Genomic DNA, 17,537 nt, shown 5'->3' with positions numbered 1-17,537 from the left:
ATGACAACCCCACCCGAAGGCGAGCCCCTCCGTCGCCTCCCGGCCCCCGCCCGGCCCCGGCCGGCCACACTCGCCTGTCAAGTGACAACTTCACCTGCCCTGCGCTCTACTCTCCTCGCTCCCGAGAGACGGGCCAGGAACCCTCCCGACGCGCGGGCCCACTCCCGGGCGAGGGCACGACCCTCCCGGGCCGGGAATGTGCGGAGGGGGCGGCGGGAGAGGCAGCTGAAGACGTTCCACTCCAACCCCCAAACGAGCGGTGCGAGGGCCGCGGCGCGACCCGCAAATGGGGTGCAGCGGCCCCGAGCCCCAATCTAGGCGGCTGAGGGGAGCCGAGGGGCGGGCTCAGTGGGCGCGAAGGAACTTGTCGTTTTCACAAACAACGACGCGTCGCGGCGGCGGGAGACTGCTGGGGACCACACGCTCACCTTGAAAGGGTTGTTGAGATCCGGGTCCGCAAAGGGGTTACTGTCGAAATCCGACATCTCTCCGGCGCTTGGCGTCACCCACCGGACCCAGGCGCAGAGAGGGAGACGAGGCGAGGCCGCCGCCCCCCTGCGCGCTCACGTCGCCGCCGCCGCCGCCGCCGAGCAGATCCGGGTGCAGCTCTCGGGGCCACCTAGCTGGCCGCGCCACTGAGCATGCCCGGTGCCACGGGCTCCCGGCCGGCGGCGCCGCTCCCGTTCGCCGTCCCGTTCTTCCGGGCCTGGATCCAGCGTTCCGGGCTTTGGCTACGACCGAGTGGGGACTAGAGGAGGAGGGAGCCGGGAGCGGAGAGCGGGGGTGACCCGTCCTACGTTCCGTGGGCCTGAGATTCCGCGTCTTGATGAGGAATGCGTTTGGCTGGACTTAATTACATTACTGTCTATTTAAGATCGGCTCCCTGTGATCGAACGTGACTTGGGGAAGAGGTGGTACTTTGTGAGCATGAAAGACACACACTGACCCCATTTCCCCAGGTTGGGAAGGCAGCCTGAGACGTAGGCTGCACACCTTAGGAGGGAGCAGCTATTTAACCACGCTTCCAGCCCAGGGCTGGAGAGGCTCCGGCAGCTGGAGAAGCTCCGCACCTGGTTCCAAAGATAACGCCCCAGGGGGCCTGACCTTGCTATTGAGTTCTGCACACACACCCCACTCAATCCCACTCAACCCCACCTGGGAATCGCAGCCTCCGGTCTTCCGGTCCCCGGACTCCAGGTTACCGACAAATCACGGAGACCAGGCTCGTGTTACCGAGCCGGAACGGCTCCACAGAGGTTTGGGAAAGAGGGAAGATCCAGTATTAGGGTCCAGCCCCTGCTCCCATTCTCCGGAATCTGCAAAATGGCTACTTCTCCGGAAATGAATGGGGTTGGGGTGAGGGGTGCCACGAATTCAGAAATCAAGGTCCTCAAGTTAATGTTAGTGGTTAGTGGGTGATAAAAGGATGTTGTTGTTGTTGTTTTTACTTTAAGGCATTTGGGCACAAAATATACACCTCTGATTTTTTTTTCCTAAACAGCCCCCAACACCAAGGATGAGATCACAGAAAAATGGGTACGTGTAAAGAATTTTTGTACCATTTGTTGCCCTACCCCTGAAGTTAATGAGAGGGCATCCCCTTCCCCACTTTCATCTTTCTGCTCTAACAGAAAAGCACTTAACAGATGAAGCAATGAAGAGCCAGAATTCTCAGTTGGTCGGTGCCTAAGATTTGGAAAAAAAATAGAATTAGTCTTCTTAGCTTGGGGGGATCAGGGGGCGGGGGGGGCGGAACACCTTGCACTATGCAAAGTCACCTGGGAAATGATACTTCTTCCCCACTGTGAAAACACTAGCTCTAGGGATGATGACAAAAAACACATTTACTATAATCTCTCTTTGGCCGCATCCAAGTTAAAATATAGAACAAAGAAGCTGCTTCTAGGCACCTGACTAGGACGCTCAACTAATAAGTGACGACAGAGATAATTATGGCAGAGCTTCAAGATTCTAGATATGAAAAAGAGCTAACTATTGTATTCACCACCCTATCCTCAGCAGCTGCCTGGTGTCTGGTTCATTAGCTTAGTGCTCAAAACATGTGTCGGGTTCAAATCCCAGTTCTGATGAGACAGTGCTATCACTTAATAACTTTGAATCTGTAAAGAGTTATTTGGGAATTATGTAAGAGCTAGAAAAAGTGTCCTGCATGTATTTAGTGCCTAACAAATATTGATTGAATGTCTGAAAATGGCAAGGGGGCCCAGTCCATTGTTGTTATATGCTTTTTTCCTCCACTCTCCTGAGCTTGACCTTGCCCACCTGATCTGCTTGTCTCACCACTTTGGCCCTCACTCCCTCCACCTGTCCTCCAAATGACCCAAATAATCAGAAGCTATTTATTATGCATCTACTATGTTCCAAGACAATGAGTATCAGCTTAGCCTGCATTGCAGGATGGAAATTTCCAATACAGTGTGTTTACAGGTGATATTAGCACCTAATGCAAAGACTTTACTGTTACAGAATCGCTTGGAATTCTTGTTAATGATGCAGACACCCACCTCTGCACATCTCCTATCTTTTAAATTCTGCTTTAAGGAATCTCAGCTAGGGGCCCTGGATCTGCATTTTTAATTTTTTAAATGTCTTTATACACAAATACATTATTTTACATAAATGCATAAGTGGATTCATAGCATACATACTGGTGTTCTCACTTTCTCTTTATTCTTTGTTTTCCCTTCTCTCTTCCCCTACTTTAACAACCTAGTATGATCCTTTCAACATTCTTATAACATTGTATATCTACATGCACATAATATAATACATGATCATACACAAATACATAATACATACTCATGTAGACACATATACAAAGTTTTGGCATTGTCTTGAAAATGGATCATATATAATACTTCCTGCAACTTGTTTTTCTCGCTCATACTTCTGGCAGTTTCTCAGAGAAAAGTGCATTAGCAAAGAGACCGTCTAAGCTTTCTTACCCCAATACACCACATAAATATTACTACTTTTTTTAAGTTTTTATTTATATATTTAAGTAATCTCTACCCCCAATATGGGGCTTGAACTTACGCATGCACTTCTGGCTAAGCCAGCCAGGGGTCCCAATATTCTCACTTTTTATGTGTACCATGACTATTGAAGTGAAAAGCATTGGAAAGGATGGCCTAGTGGAAATCCCTCCTAATCAACAACTATGCATCTAATTTATACTCTTTTAACAGTTGCAAGACCAGCATTTTTAAAGGACTCCAGGTAATTCTGATAAAGGTGATATGCTGACCACACTTCAAGAACCCTGGTATAAGGATGTTCAGAGATATGGTCCATGAGTGAGCTTATTGATTAGCTTTCATGAAATCTAGACTCCTAGGACATGAGAAATGAAAGGGAGCTTAACTCTTTCATGACAGGAGAAGAAACTGACTTTGGACAGGTTAAGTCATTTGCCTCAGTGGCAAAGGGAGTGAGTGAATAGAGGAACTAGGAACAGAACTCCGTTCTCCTGACTCACATTTCAGACATTAAATTGATAGATCTGGTTAGTGGTATTTCATAAAGGAAGAAGAAATGCTATGTGGAAGACAGAAGGTCAGCATATGGAAGGCTTCGTTTGCTGTACTTGTTCATTTTCCAGGAGCTGCCTCTTAAATTTGATAAAACAAAGAATGAAGAATCAAAACTAGTTTCTAGATCCAGCTGTGCCATAAACCAGCTGTGTGACCTTTATCAAATCAACTCCCCTCTCTGATCTGAAGTTTCACACTAATCATTCAACAAGTATTTATGGAGCACCTACTAACTGATAAACAGCGTTTTAGTTGTAGAGAATAAAGCCACGAATAAGATAAAAATATAGAGACTGTTCCCAAGAAACTTCCTAAAAAGCCTAGAACATAGCTACATGATATTTGGGGTCCTTTGGACAGCTCTAATATTTTATTAACCTGCGGCAATGTGTCACCCCTCCCTAACTCTGTTTTTTGGGGTTTTTTGGTTTTTTTCCTTTAGGGTATGCCTCACACCCTTATCATGCTCCTTCTCCCTCAGTCTAACAAATTAACTTTGAGAATCTGTTGGGCGGGGGTTATAGGTTAAATCCATGTTTTCTACACCGGCTAGCATATAGCCGGTAAATGTTGAGAAAATGTCAAGTTAGAAATTTACATTTCTTGGGGCGCCTGGGTGGCTCATTCGTTAAGCATCTGCCTTTGGCTCAGGTCATGATCCCAGGGTCCTGGGATCGAGCCCTGCATCAGGCTCCCTGCTCAGTGGGAAGCCTGCTTCTTCCTCTCCCACTCCCCCTGCTTGTATTCCCTCTCTCGCTGTGTCTCTCTCTGTCAAATAAATAAATAAATAAAATCTTTTTTAAAAAATAAAATTAAATAAATAAAAAGAAATTTACATTTCTTACTTCAAAAGGTTCATTGGACTCTGGGTTCACTAATGGGTTAAAACTGAAATTCGTCATTTGTCACAATGGACCCTATCTCAAGATTTGCTGCTGTGACTGCTGCTACTAAGAAAGTATTCAAGAAATGATTGTTTACGGTTAACATTTCTTAGTTTATAAAAAAGAATCCCACATACCATCTTTGCTCACAATAAACGCAAATATAAGATTCAGAACATCCATTTTATTAGTCAATATAAACAAAGTTGTATAAGTATTATGATAAAATCTTCTGAATTGAAACTCTTAATTCCAAACAATGACGTCATAGAAACATTGTAAATGGTATGGGCCAATGAGATTGGAGAACTAACTGCAGGGGTAGCTGGGTGGCTGCTCCTCCCTCTCCCTCTGCTCCTCCCCCTCCCTCGTGTTCGCTCACTCGCTCGTTCTCAAATAAATAAATAAAATCTAAAAAAAAAAGAACTAACTGTAGAGTTCATTTTATTGGCTAGAAGAGTATGCATAAGAACATTATGGTGAAATTATCCTCATTTTGCAAGACAAAAATGCATTTTGCAAGACACTATTATACATATATGTATGTTATATATACAAACACATATGTATACCTAAATATTGAGGCATTTACCAGTGCATATTTAAAATACTATAAAAAAGGAAAATAAAGTAAAATAGTGTCATGGTAAAATATATAAACTACATAGTAAATTACATAGTATACAATACATACTATGTTATATGTTATAGTTTATATAGTAAATTATGTAGTATTATAGTAATTATATAGTAATAGTAAAATATGTAATACATAGTAATATATAGTAATATGTAGTAATGTATATATAGTAATATATAAATATAATAAAGTAGTAAGGTAAGTGTTACAGTCCTGTAACTCCTTTGGACACTAGTGTGAGAAGCAGAACAAAGACTACTGTTATTTTGGGCACCTGGATGGCTCAGTTGGTTGGGCGACTGCCTTTGGCTCGGTTCATGATCCCGGAGTCCCGGGATCGAGTCCCACATCGGGCTCCCTGCTCCGCGGGGAGTCTGCTTCTCCCTCTAACCCTACCCCCTCTTGCGCTCTCTCTCTCACTCTCTCTCTCTCAAATAAATAAATAAAATCTTTATTAAAAAAAAAGACTACTGTTATTTTTATCTAGGTACGTTTTTAGAAAACTGATTCTGGTTTTTCTTCATGAACCATAAATTATATAATCACACTTGAGATTACCTAATGTCTGTGCAGTTTCATAAAAGTCTTCAAAGTAAGGACAGTTTACAATTCTTAAGTTGTAAATTAGGCATAAATCTTCAGGGAACTCTTGTAAAAGAGGAAATAATCACAGCAGTCTAACCCATTTTCTAATCTCCCAAAAGAAATACCCCAAATCTAACTATTGGGTTTTTATAGAAAGTTTACCTTAGTTTTCTCCCTCTTTAATACTGAGAATTTTAAAAAAAGAAATCAATTTTATTTAAAATAGCTATTCTAAAGAGGGAAGAGAGAGTAGAGGCAGTTATGATTTCTTGCATGTCTGGCATGGGTCAGGCCCTGAAATGCTAGAGTCTCAACACACACTTTCTCCTATACAATATACCTTTGGGAAGCAAATATTATTATCATCATTTCACAAATGAGAAAATGAGAACTCAGAGTTGAAGTGAATCTAAAGGTTATTTTAAGAATTATGTGAAATAGAGACCTCATATCTGGGGTTTTATATTGTTTGTCCTTGCATTCTACATCAGGCTTTATTATATTGCCCAAGGACAGAATTCCATGTTGAGTTCTTTTTTGGGGGTTGTTCTTTTTTTAGATAAGTGGCATAATCTCGTTGGTTTGTTAAGTATGCCCTTTTAACCCAAAGTCCAACTACCAGATGATTGGGGAGAAATACTGACAGGGATGAGGATAACTATATCCGTGCTCTCTAGGTCTGAGAACAAAAGCTCTCCCCCATTCCCACCACATCACCTTCTTTTATTGAAACAGTCCTTGGGGCAGCTGCCACAGTTGGTTTCCCTCCATTTGCACCCTCAGGAGTTTTCTGCCTGTCTCTTGGCAGGGTCTTAGGCCGTGGGACTAAGGGAGGATATTTTTTCCTCCCACAAAACCCAGTACAGTCCTGCTCAAATCTCATACTCTTTAGACATCTTAGCTAAGGCACTGGGTTCTGCTGGGGCATGGGCCTTATACAGGGAGATTTTCATGATTTTAGTTGTATTTTTTTAAATGCTTTGATGAATCACAATTTTATCTTTTGACCCTCTCTTTACATTCTCACAGCCCCTCTCTCATGGAACCTGACACATTGCCCTAGGAGCTTGGTTACAAGACAGTGGAAAACCACCACACAGTGTTGCAAGCAAACTGTCCCTTTATCTTTAACCACACCAATATCCCTGGACCAAGCCTGCCCATCATGACATTCTCCAACCTTGAACCATCCTCACGAATCGAGAGATGGTTTCAAAGGTCAAAGCATAGATTTGTCCATATTCTTGGTTCTAAAAACTGCTTAGTCCGAGGCCTGGGCATTAGCTCCAACTTGTCTCATTGACTCCTCCTAAAAGCCCATAGGTCTTAGGCAAATATAACTAATTCAAATAACAAGATATGCAAGTTAGCCTCCATTGTATCATCCCAGGACTAGATATATTGAGCAATAGTTAAAGAAATTGGAAAGCCTTATATTTCAATCAATTTCAAACTTCTCCCCTTTTTTGGCTCCTGCAATTGACCTATAGTGTCTCCTGGAAACTCCTACTCAAGGAATTAGTTGATCCATCCTCTGTAGAACCAGAGAACTCTGTTTATATATTTATCATCTATAGAAATCACTACTTTATATTGGTAATGCAAAAATCAGATTCTGCCAAAAGCAGGACCTTGATTTGGGTGAAAGTGACAAGGAACTTGGGTATATAGCTTATCTTAGTGGTGTTCCCAGGAAGCTAGAGGGAAGAATAAGACAGCTAAAGGGGAAAATCCAATAAACGAATTGTTTTTAAAGATTTTATTTATTTATTTGAGAGAGAGAGAGCACAAGCAGGGGGAGGGACAGAGGGAGAGGGAGAGAATCTTTAGCAGACTCAGAGCTGAGTGTGGAACCCAGTGTGGGGTCCAATCCCACGATCCCAAGGTCATGACCTGAGCCAAAGCCAAGAGTTGGACACTTAACTGACTGAGCCACCCAGGCATCCCTCCAATAAATGAATTATTAAGCAATTTACAGCTGTAAGTAATTGGGGCTCATTCCCAGTGGGGATCCTCTGAGGAACCATGTAAAATGTTCCTTATAATTGTCCTTCGAAGGACAGAGGCATTTATCCACCAACTCCTATTCCTTATTGGTAGAGATCTTCCCAGGCATATTAATTACACACACACACACACACATACACAGAGGCAATCCCTGAGGCAGTAAAGCTCAGAAACTCAGTGAACACTAGTAGTGAGAAGCCATCAATGTACATGGTTACTGTCTACCACAGCTCAAGTCAGAGACTGCCAAAGGAATGTGACCTTGGGCTCCAATGATGTCTATCACCCGTCTTGGCATACTTCTGTCTCCCTCCAGATTATATATACCACTGGGGCACACACCACACCTTGATTATTTTCACATTCTTGATACCCAGCATAGCATCTGGTATAATGTTGAAGCTGAATGATTTCATGGATGGGCATAGTAAAAGCCAAAGAAATTTCTTTCACAGCAGATTTGCACTCATCTAACAGTTCCCTAACCTCCTTTTATTACTTGCATTGTTAATAGTAGTTTTTACAATATATTCTGAATTTTTGCCATATAATGCTGTATTTTATCATAGTAAATAAATGCCGTAGCAAAAGTTCCTAAAAAGATTTTTTAAGAACAATGAAATTTCTGTATAAAAAACAAAATGGGAAAACAATTTGCCTTCCCTTTGCCTGTTTTGTCACCCACTTTTCACCATAAAGGGCATAAGAAGATCAGTGATGGTAAAATAAGAATAGAGAACATCTTCATTGTCAGGCAAGATTCTGAAGAAATTAATCACATTTTCACAAGGGTATTAGACCAGTTTCTTGATTAAATCGTAGTTTGGTACACAAATGAATGTGAAACATAAAGTCAATGGAGATTTGGTGATGTGAAATTTTGAAAATTAATGTTAACACACAAAAAAAATCAAGTTCAATAATTTCTAAATCAATGGAGTGAGGGTCCCAGATCATTAGCTCAAGTTAAGAAGTTGAGAACTCAGACAGGTCTACACATGTCAGGGTAGCCCACAAACAGACTCACCAGAGCACAGCCGTAATAGGACTGAGAAACATCATAGGAGGGACAGTGGGAGATGCTGACAGCCAGCTCTAGGCCTGAGGCCCTGAAGCCACTGGGGAACAAAAACTCTTCCTTGATCCACTCACAGACAATGTTCTTGGTGGGAAAAGAGTTTAACCCCAGAGGAGGGAATGAGAGAGCCCAGGCTTGTTCTCTGGACAGGGGCTAAGGTCTGAGAGAGAGGATAATTCTGGATACAGCATAAGATGCATCACCATTTGCCTTCTGGTCTAGCCCTCAGAAACTCATGCCAAATTCCCAGGGACAGGAAGGCTATAATAGAGAGGAAACTAAATAAAGAGCTATTATCATTACAAGCCCAGTGAGGAACTGAGAACAGATAGCTCTGCCTCATGTGAGGAAGGAAATACCTCACTTCAAGACCAATAACTTTGCCAATATTGGGAGAGTGCAGAGAAGGGGTTAGGCTGAGCAGCAGTGAGGAAACATCACATACTTCGGGGCTCTGGGCAGAACAGGGAGGTCATGATGGAACCTACAGAGAAAAATAGTAACATCAAGTGGAGAGAGTGAAGCCCACCACCAGCTAAGAGACAGAGTTGAGATTAAAACCACACTTCATGCCTTCTGGTCAGCCGGATATTAAAAGGCTAATCCTTTAACCCTGTCACTGTCTTTCTCAGGTCAAACCACACGGACTGAGACAAATTTCACTGATTCTTACTAGACAACACTGATTTCTCTTCCTTCCTCACGTGCAGAGTTTCTGGAAATTCGACTCCATTAAATATACAAATGAGACATAGAATTAAAATGTCATAGTTTTTGTCAAAGTAAAGAAAATTGTAAATTAAAAAAATTTATATGACTTGATTATTAAATTTAATTCATATACAAATTCATGTGTTTTATCATACAACTGACATCTGTTAGAAGAAAGGTTCTGGAATGCCCTATCAGCTTGTATAAATTTGAAAAAAAGGTTTTGCAGTATGGAGGTTCCTCAAAAAGGTGAAAATAGAGCTACCCTATGACTCAGCAATTGCACTACTGGGTATTTACCCCAAAGATACAAATGTAGTGATCCAAAGGGGCACATGCACCCCAATGTTTATAGCAACAATGCCCACAATAGCCAAACTATGGAAAGAGCCTAGCTGTCCATCAACAGATGAATGGATAAAGAAGATGTGGTCTATATATACAATGGAATATTAAGCAGCCATCAAAAAAAATGAAATCTTGCCATTTGCAATGACATGGATGGAACTAGAGGGTACTATGCTAAGCGAAATAAGTCAATCAGAGAAAGACAAGTATCATATGATCTCACTGATATGAGGAATTTGAGAAACAAGACAGAGGATCGTAGGGGAAGGGAGGGAAAAATGAAACAAGATGAAACCAGAGAGGGAGACAAACCATAAGAGACTCTTAATCTCAGGAAACAAACTGAGGGTTGCTGGAGTGGAGGGGGGTGGGAGGGATGGGGTGGCTGGGTGATGGACACTGGGGAGAGTTTGCAGTATGGTGAGCACTATGAATTGTGTAAGACTGATGAATCACAGACCTGTACCCCTGAAACAAATAATACATTATATGTTAATTTTTTAAAAAAAGACTTGAAAAAGAAAAAGTTTTGGAATAACGTTCTGGTGCTTTACCTTACCAAACAAAGAAACACAAACATTACTTGAGAAAAATGTGGAAAAGTCAAATGGTTAAATCAACAATCCAGTCTAAATCCATGGAGGCATTATTATATAACCAATAAATAATGTCTTTTTAAAGTGCATAGTAACATGAAAAAATAAGCATAACATGAATGGGAAGAGGCAGGATATCTAGAGTATAAAGAATAGAAGTATGGGGACACCTGGCTGGCTCAGTGGGTATAGCATGTGACTCCTGATCTCAGGGTTGTAAGTTTGAGCCCCATGTTAGACATAGAGATTATTTTTTAAAAGTTGAAATAAATTCTTTAAGAAAAAAAGAAGTACAACTTTATTTTTAAGCCTAAAATCCGAAGATAGATGAGACAATGGACAATTTTCTTTTTTCTACTTTACTTTCCATTTAGTTAATGACCATCCATTTGACAATTTTTTTTTTTTTAAAGATTTATTTATTTGAGAGAGTGAGAATGAGAGAGAGAGCACATGAGAGGGGGGAGGGTCAGAGGGAGAAGCAGACTCCCTGCCGAGCAGGGAGCCCGATGCGGGACTCGATCCAGGGACTCCAGGATCATGACCTGAGCCGAAGGCAGTCGCCTAACCAACTGAGCCACCCAGGCGCCCCTCCATTTGACAATTTAAAAATAAGTTTAGGAGAAAGAATATGGCTTAGTTTTGACTTAAATGATGTGTGTAAAAACCCCAGAATTTCTACAGGGCTTAGAATTGAGATAATTGACTTTACAAACTAGAATAAACTGTTTTGAATCGAATGAATCTGTGCTTTCGCTTATTAATCACCTTTGTTCTCTCTCATGTCCGGAACAGGTAAGTGAAACATTGGAGAACTGTGGGCTGAACAGTTACTTCGCAGAAAGGAGACCCTCTGTAAAAGTTTATTGATGGTATCATAATCCCTTTACCACTGGCTCCAAAAGTTAATCACCTCACTCAGTGTAAACAAACAAAGTAACATTCAGAGCTTTAAATCCAAGCCTAGCAAGAAGATCCCTTATGTATTACCCTTTCTCTTACCAGTATAATTTGTCCATGAATGTCTTAGGACTAGACATTGACACTGACATTAGCTATATTTTAAATTTGTAACTAACTTATTTTTGATCAACAGGTACAAAAATGCTTCTGGCAGGTGATCTCTGCCATAACTAATAGGAGTGTCTTTGTTTAGAGTGCAGGCTGGCCATACCAAAAGTCCAACCATGGGATTTAGGGTGAGGGCTTTGAGTCACAAGGTATCAGTTGATCTGGAGATTGAGTTCAACTTTGTGGGCACTCATTAAATCAATCAGTTATTCCTAAGGAATGAAGCTCCAATAAAACTCTGGACACCAAAGCTCAGGTGATCTTCTCTGGCTGGTAATAACCTATACATACTACCAAATATCACTTCTCAGAGATTAATGGTTCATTACTCCACGAGAGAGGATGATGAAAGGTTTGGGTGTGGAACTTCCCCAAACTGTGTTCTGTGTGTCTCTTCCTTTGGCTGATTTTAATCTGTATCATTTCCCCCTAATAAACCATAATCCAGAGTATAACTTTCAGTGAGTTCTATGAATCCTTCTAGTGAATTACCAAACCTGGGGGTGGTTCTGGGAATCTTCCTAACTTACAGGTGATGCAGAAGTGATAGCGGTCTTGGGGACTGTGCCCTCAAACTTTGCAGTATGACAAACTCAGAGCATGTATAGAATATGTAAATGAACACGCACGGTATAATTTAGTCTTCAGGCCATAGTTTGCCAACCCCTGTTCTAGCTCATTAAAATATCTGTATAGTGTAAGTACATATCTAATTTGTTGTGATGCATGTGGAATTCACACTTGTGTCCAAAAATCTTGGAATATTCTACCAATCAAAATAGAATCTATAATTGTCAAAATCTATAAATGTTTTACTTATTTTAACTTTTGGTGTTTACATATGATTTATTATTGTCTCCATGTCTGAATGGTCTATTTCAGGCAAATATCAATCTAAAACCGTGCACTACTTCCTAATAATTTTGGTAGTTTCTTAATTTCTCTCTCTCTCTATTTTTTGTATCTGATTTTTTTATTCAAATATAATTAACAGTGTTATATTAGTTTCAGGTGTATAATACAGTGATTCAACAATTCTGTACATTTCTCAGTGCTCATCATCATAAGTGTTCTCTTGATCCCTTTCACTTGTTTCACCCATCCCCCACCCACCCACCTCCCCTCTCACAACTACCAGTTTGTTCTCTGTATTTAACATATGAGTGAAATTCTATGGTATTTGTCTTTCTCTGACTGATTTCACTGCAGTTATTTTATATATACATAGCATCAGTTCACTTCAGTGAACTGCAACATTTTTGTGACAAAATCGATGCTGAAAACAAATATATATGTGTGTGCTTCCCTCTCTGCCGCTCATCTCCAATTAGATGTTTTGAATGTTTGTGCCTTTAAAGAACTACAGTTCTTTGTAAATCAACCTAAGTTTCCCACAGTGCTGTTGTTGTAAGCAAATAATCCCCTCAGCATGCGTTTAGGACTATAGAGGACCATAACAGGAATCCTAACACGCCAAAAAAAAAATCACAGAAAACAGTGTGATTAATTCAAGATTAACAATCTTGAATGCTCTAGAATTTTCCCAGGAAAGAGGAGGAATTTGTACCTTTGGCCCATAAACAAAGAGATGCCAAACAACATCTGTTTTGTTGTTGTTGTTTTCAAACACCATCTGTTTTTAACATATAAACATTTGTCTCCATGTCTTGATGGTCAACATGTTCCTCCAATCTTATCAAAGAAATTATAGGGAAAGTATCATATGGGGAAGTGGGCTGCATTCATTTTGAATCTAGTTTTCTTTTAGTATAAACTCAATTTTCTGTTCTTATCATATTCTTCTCAATGTTAGACATTTTAAAGAAGATAATCCTTTATTTTATGATTAATTATTAACCATGGGTAATTTATTTCTTCAACTGAATTTTCCGTACTTCTTATAAAGTACCAACAAGCTATCACAATTTAATTGTCAAGTTATCCTAGCTGGCACCAATAACAAAAATATCTACTGATCAGATTGTCCCATCTATAAAGTAACAGAATATGTCTGACCACCTAACCAATTTCCTCCCTTTGGAATATTGATGGGAGAGCTGCGTCATGTGGGCAGTAGCGTCCACTTCACTCAGCTGTTGCCTGGCATGGGACAAATACTCTTTACTCAGCCAGGATGTCCATTCAATTTTCTGACATCTACCACCAAGCTGACTTCACAGGAGAGAGCAGAGTGGGGGAAAACTTACATTCCTACACCACTTTGTCTCAGCTATGTACACAGGCTTATTCCTAAGTTCCCACAGCATGGGTAACACCGGACTGTACTGCTAAAAGTTTACCAAAGGCTCGAAAATATTAAAGGAGAATTGGAACATACGAAAAGAAAAAATATAAAATGGAAATTTAGATATTGGTCCTGGAGTCAATCAGCCCGTACTGAGGATCCCCTGCAGCTATTTCCCTCATCAGCCTTGGTATGTCACAAGTAGCCAAGGTCGTCTTGTCTTCCACAGTCCTGTATCTTTATCATGTCCTCCTTTACCAGAGTCAGCCCCTGCTACCAACCAAGTGAGAGAAAGAAGTTCTTCCTTCCCCTAATTCAAGGCCATCTTTACTTTTACTACAAGAAATTGACAATGGGTCTACCATTTTCTTCAGGAGAAATATCCCCACCCTCACCCTCAGAGATCCTTTGGCCCCCATAGCCTATGCAAAGTAAGTGAGTAGTGGGCAGTGCACTTTCCAAACTCTGCCTCCTTCAGTTATAAATGGCATCCCATGGGAGACCTTAACTACCCAGTACACAGAGGGCTGCAACAATCCAGTGCAGTTTCACTTCACAGTCTTTCCGTGTGCAGAGAGGAAGAAATCAGACCTATGGGCCCCTTCTAGTCTCATGATTTTCTGTGAGGAAATAACTGAATAAAAAGGCACTCAGCTCACAGAAAAACAATTATTTTCAAATTAGTAGAAAGATTTCCCTCCCTAACCGTATCATTCTGGAAAGACTTAACACAATTTATTTTTATTTATTTATTTATTTTTAAAGATTTTATTTATGTATTTGACAGAGTGAGACACAGTGAGAGAGGGAACGCAAGCAGGGGGAGTGGGAGAGGGAGAAGCAGGCTTGCTGAAGAGCAGGGAGCCCGATGCGGGGCTCGAACCCAGGATGCTGGGATCGTGACCTGAGCCGAAGGCAGACGCTTAACAACTGAGCCACCCAGGCGCCCCAAGACTTAACACAACTTAGATTACTAAACAAAATTTAATATTTCAGTCAGACACATTTGCAGTTGGTTCAGGATTTCCGTGAGAACAATGGTCAGGTACTGGTCTAAAACAAAATGTTTGTAAAAGTTCACCACACCTGCCACACCCAGAACAAAGAGTAAAGAGGTTCCAGGTTCAAGGACAAATTCCACTCACCCAGAAGGCAGAAACTGCTCACGCCTGAGACAAATGGTTTTCTAGTTTGAACAATTTCCCTGAGGCACCAGTTACTTTAGTGTATGATTATAGTCCAATTTTGCCCTGGCTGGTTGAATTCTCTGATGCTTTAAGTTGTCCAGAAGTTCAGTTAGTCTTATAGAGTCCAATGCCCAAAAACCCCAGTTACCATGAGAAACATGTTTGTTTTCAAACAGTGCTTCTTTCTTGACAGTATTTAATTCATTCTGCTATAGAATTGTTCATAAACACACCCCCACCTAGAGATGACTGAAAATACAGGCACACTGACACTGTATGGGTTATTCAAACAACATATGTGTGTGAATGAAAAATACTGTCAAGTAGAAACTATTACATATCAAGCATTATTATATTAAGGAGAGCAATTATCATAGCATAGCCTAGCCTTATATGGCCTGGCTTGTCTATGAAAGATACCACATGAAAGAGTCATGACCAAAATATTCTTTTTTTTTTTTTTAAAGATTTTATTTATTTATTTGAGAGAGAGAGAATGAGAGACAGAGAGTACGAGAGGGAAGAGGGTCAGAGGGAGCAGCAGACCCCCCGCTGAGCAGGGAGCCCGATGTGGGACCCGAGCCGAAGGCAGTCGCTTAACCAACTGAGCCACCCAGGCGCCCCGTGACCAAAATATTCTTATTATATTAGTCCTTATAAAGAATCATCTCAAAAAACAAAAACACAAGATATAATTTTTAAAAAGTACATTTTGCAGTTTATAGATTGTCTTTTTTTTCTAATTCACTAATGTCTATAATTTTTATTAATTCTATTTTTAAAGTTTGTTTTGCATTTATGTTAAGATTCTTGAGATGGATGTTTAGTTTATTTTAAAAATTTTTTAATGATAAAATCATTTACATCTACAAATTCGCCTCTAAATTTTCCATGTATTTTCGGTGTAGTATTCTCGTTATCATTAATGTTCAAATGATCTTTAACTTCCATTTTAATTTTATTTTTTGGGTCCAATAGTTACTTAGGAGAGTGGTTAATTTTTACTGTATTTTGTGATCTGAGGATGTAGCCAATATAAATTACATAAATTAAATTGCAATATTTTCTTTTTGGCCTAAAATATAATCCTGTTTTTTGGTAAATATTTCAGGACAATGAGAAAAAAAGTAAGTATTCACTGCTTACATGTTACATATGTAACAATATTTTTTAATAAAATAAATTTTATTAATCATGCTCAAGGGGTTCAAAAGCAGAGTTGAGCTGGCAGAAGAATGAATCAGTGAGTTTAAAAGAATGAATCATTCAACCGAGATTATCTGATCTGAGAAATAGAAAGGAAAAGAATGAAGAAAAACGTCCACATTCCAGGCACCTGGGTGGCTCAGTCGGTTAAGTGTAGGCCTTCAGCTCAGGTCAGGATCCCAGGGTCCTGGGATAAAGTCCCACATCAGGCTCGCCACTCATCAGGGAGTTTGCTTCTTCCTCTCCCTTTGCCCCTCTACCCCACTTGTGCTGTCTCTCTCTCAAATAAATAAATAACAATCTTAAAAAGAAAAATGTCCATATTTCCTTTTTTTAAGTTTATTTATTTGTTTATCTATTTAAGTAATCTCTACACCCATATGTGGGGCTTGAACTCATGACCCTGAGATCAAGAGTCCCATGCTCTTCTGACTGAGCCAGCCAGGTGCCCCCCAAAATGAACAGATTGCAAGAGATCTTCAGAACATCATAAAGCAAACAAACACATGCATTATGAAAGTTCCAGAAAGAAAGGAAAAAACAAAAGAAACAGAGAGAAAGAAATAATACCCCAAAACCAATCAAATTTGATGAAAATCATTAATGTACACATCCAAGATATGCAATAAAGGATAAGCCCAGAGATCAAAACCTAGATACATCATAGACAAATTGTCCAAACACAAAGACAAAGAGAGAATCCTGAAAGCAGCAAGAAAAAAATGACTTACAAGTACAAGGGCTACTCAATAAAATTTACAACTGACTTCTCATCAGACACTATGGAGGCCAGAAGGCAGTGAGAGAGCATAGTCAAAGTGCTGAAAGAAAGACTGTCAATCAAAAATTTTGTAGCCTACGAAACTGTTCTTAAAAAATGAGGAGAAATTCAGACATTCCAAAAAAAAAAGAAACAGCAAATTTCTTTATTTTTTTTTAAAGATTTTATTTATTTATTTGCCAGAGAGAGAGAGAGAGAGGGAGAGTACAAGCAGGGAGAGCGGCAGGCAGAGGGAAAAGCAGGCTCCTTGCTAAGCAAGGAGCCCAATGTGGGACTCGATCCCAGGACCCTGAGATCATGACCTGAGCCGAAGGCAGACGCTTAACCATCTGCGCCACCCAGGTGCCCCAGCAAATTTCTTAATAGCAGGCTTGCCCTACAAGAAATACTAAAGGGTAGGGTGCTTAGGTGGCTCAGTTGGTTAAGTGTCTGACTCTTGATTTGGCTCAGGTCATGATCTCAGACTCATGAGATCAAGCCCTGCCTCAGGGTCTGCACTCAGCATAGTCTGCTTGAGATCTGCTCCCCTCAACCCCTCTCTCCACTTGTGCTCTCTCTCTTTCTCTCTCTCAAATAAATAAATAGATTAAATCTTTAAAAGAAACAAAAAACGCTTTTCTTCTCCTACTTGAATTAAAAGACAA

General features: G+C 40.5%; 1 protein-coding gene across 2 annotated transcripts in view; it reads right to left on the bottom strand.

The window, feature by feature from the left end:
• The window catches only part of SCAMP1 (secretory carrier membrane protein 1), a 120,830-nt gene extending 120,233 nt beyond the window's left edge, over nucleotides 1–597 (bottom strand). For both annotated transcript variants that reach the window (XM_021701935.2, XM_044916931.1), the window contains exon 1: nucleotides 429–597. In XM_021701935.2, the coding sequence (XP_021557610.1) occupies nucleotides 429–485 (57 nt within the window). In that variant the 5' untranslated portion in view covers nucleotides 486–597. The remainder of the gene's footprint in view (nucleotides 1–428) is intronic.
• Between the last annotated feature and the right edge of the window lie 16,940 nt (nucleotides 598–17,537).

Source organism: Neomonachus schauinslandi, chromosome 7, assembly GCF_002201575.2.
Source record: "Neomonachus schauinslandi chromosome 7, ASM220157v2, whole genome shotgun sequence".
NCBI lineage: Eukaryota > Metazoa > Chordata > Mammalia > Carnivora > Phocidae > Neomonachus > Neomonachus schauinslandi.
This window is presented reverse-complemented; position numbering and strand designations above follow the sequence as displayed.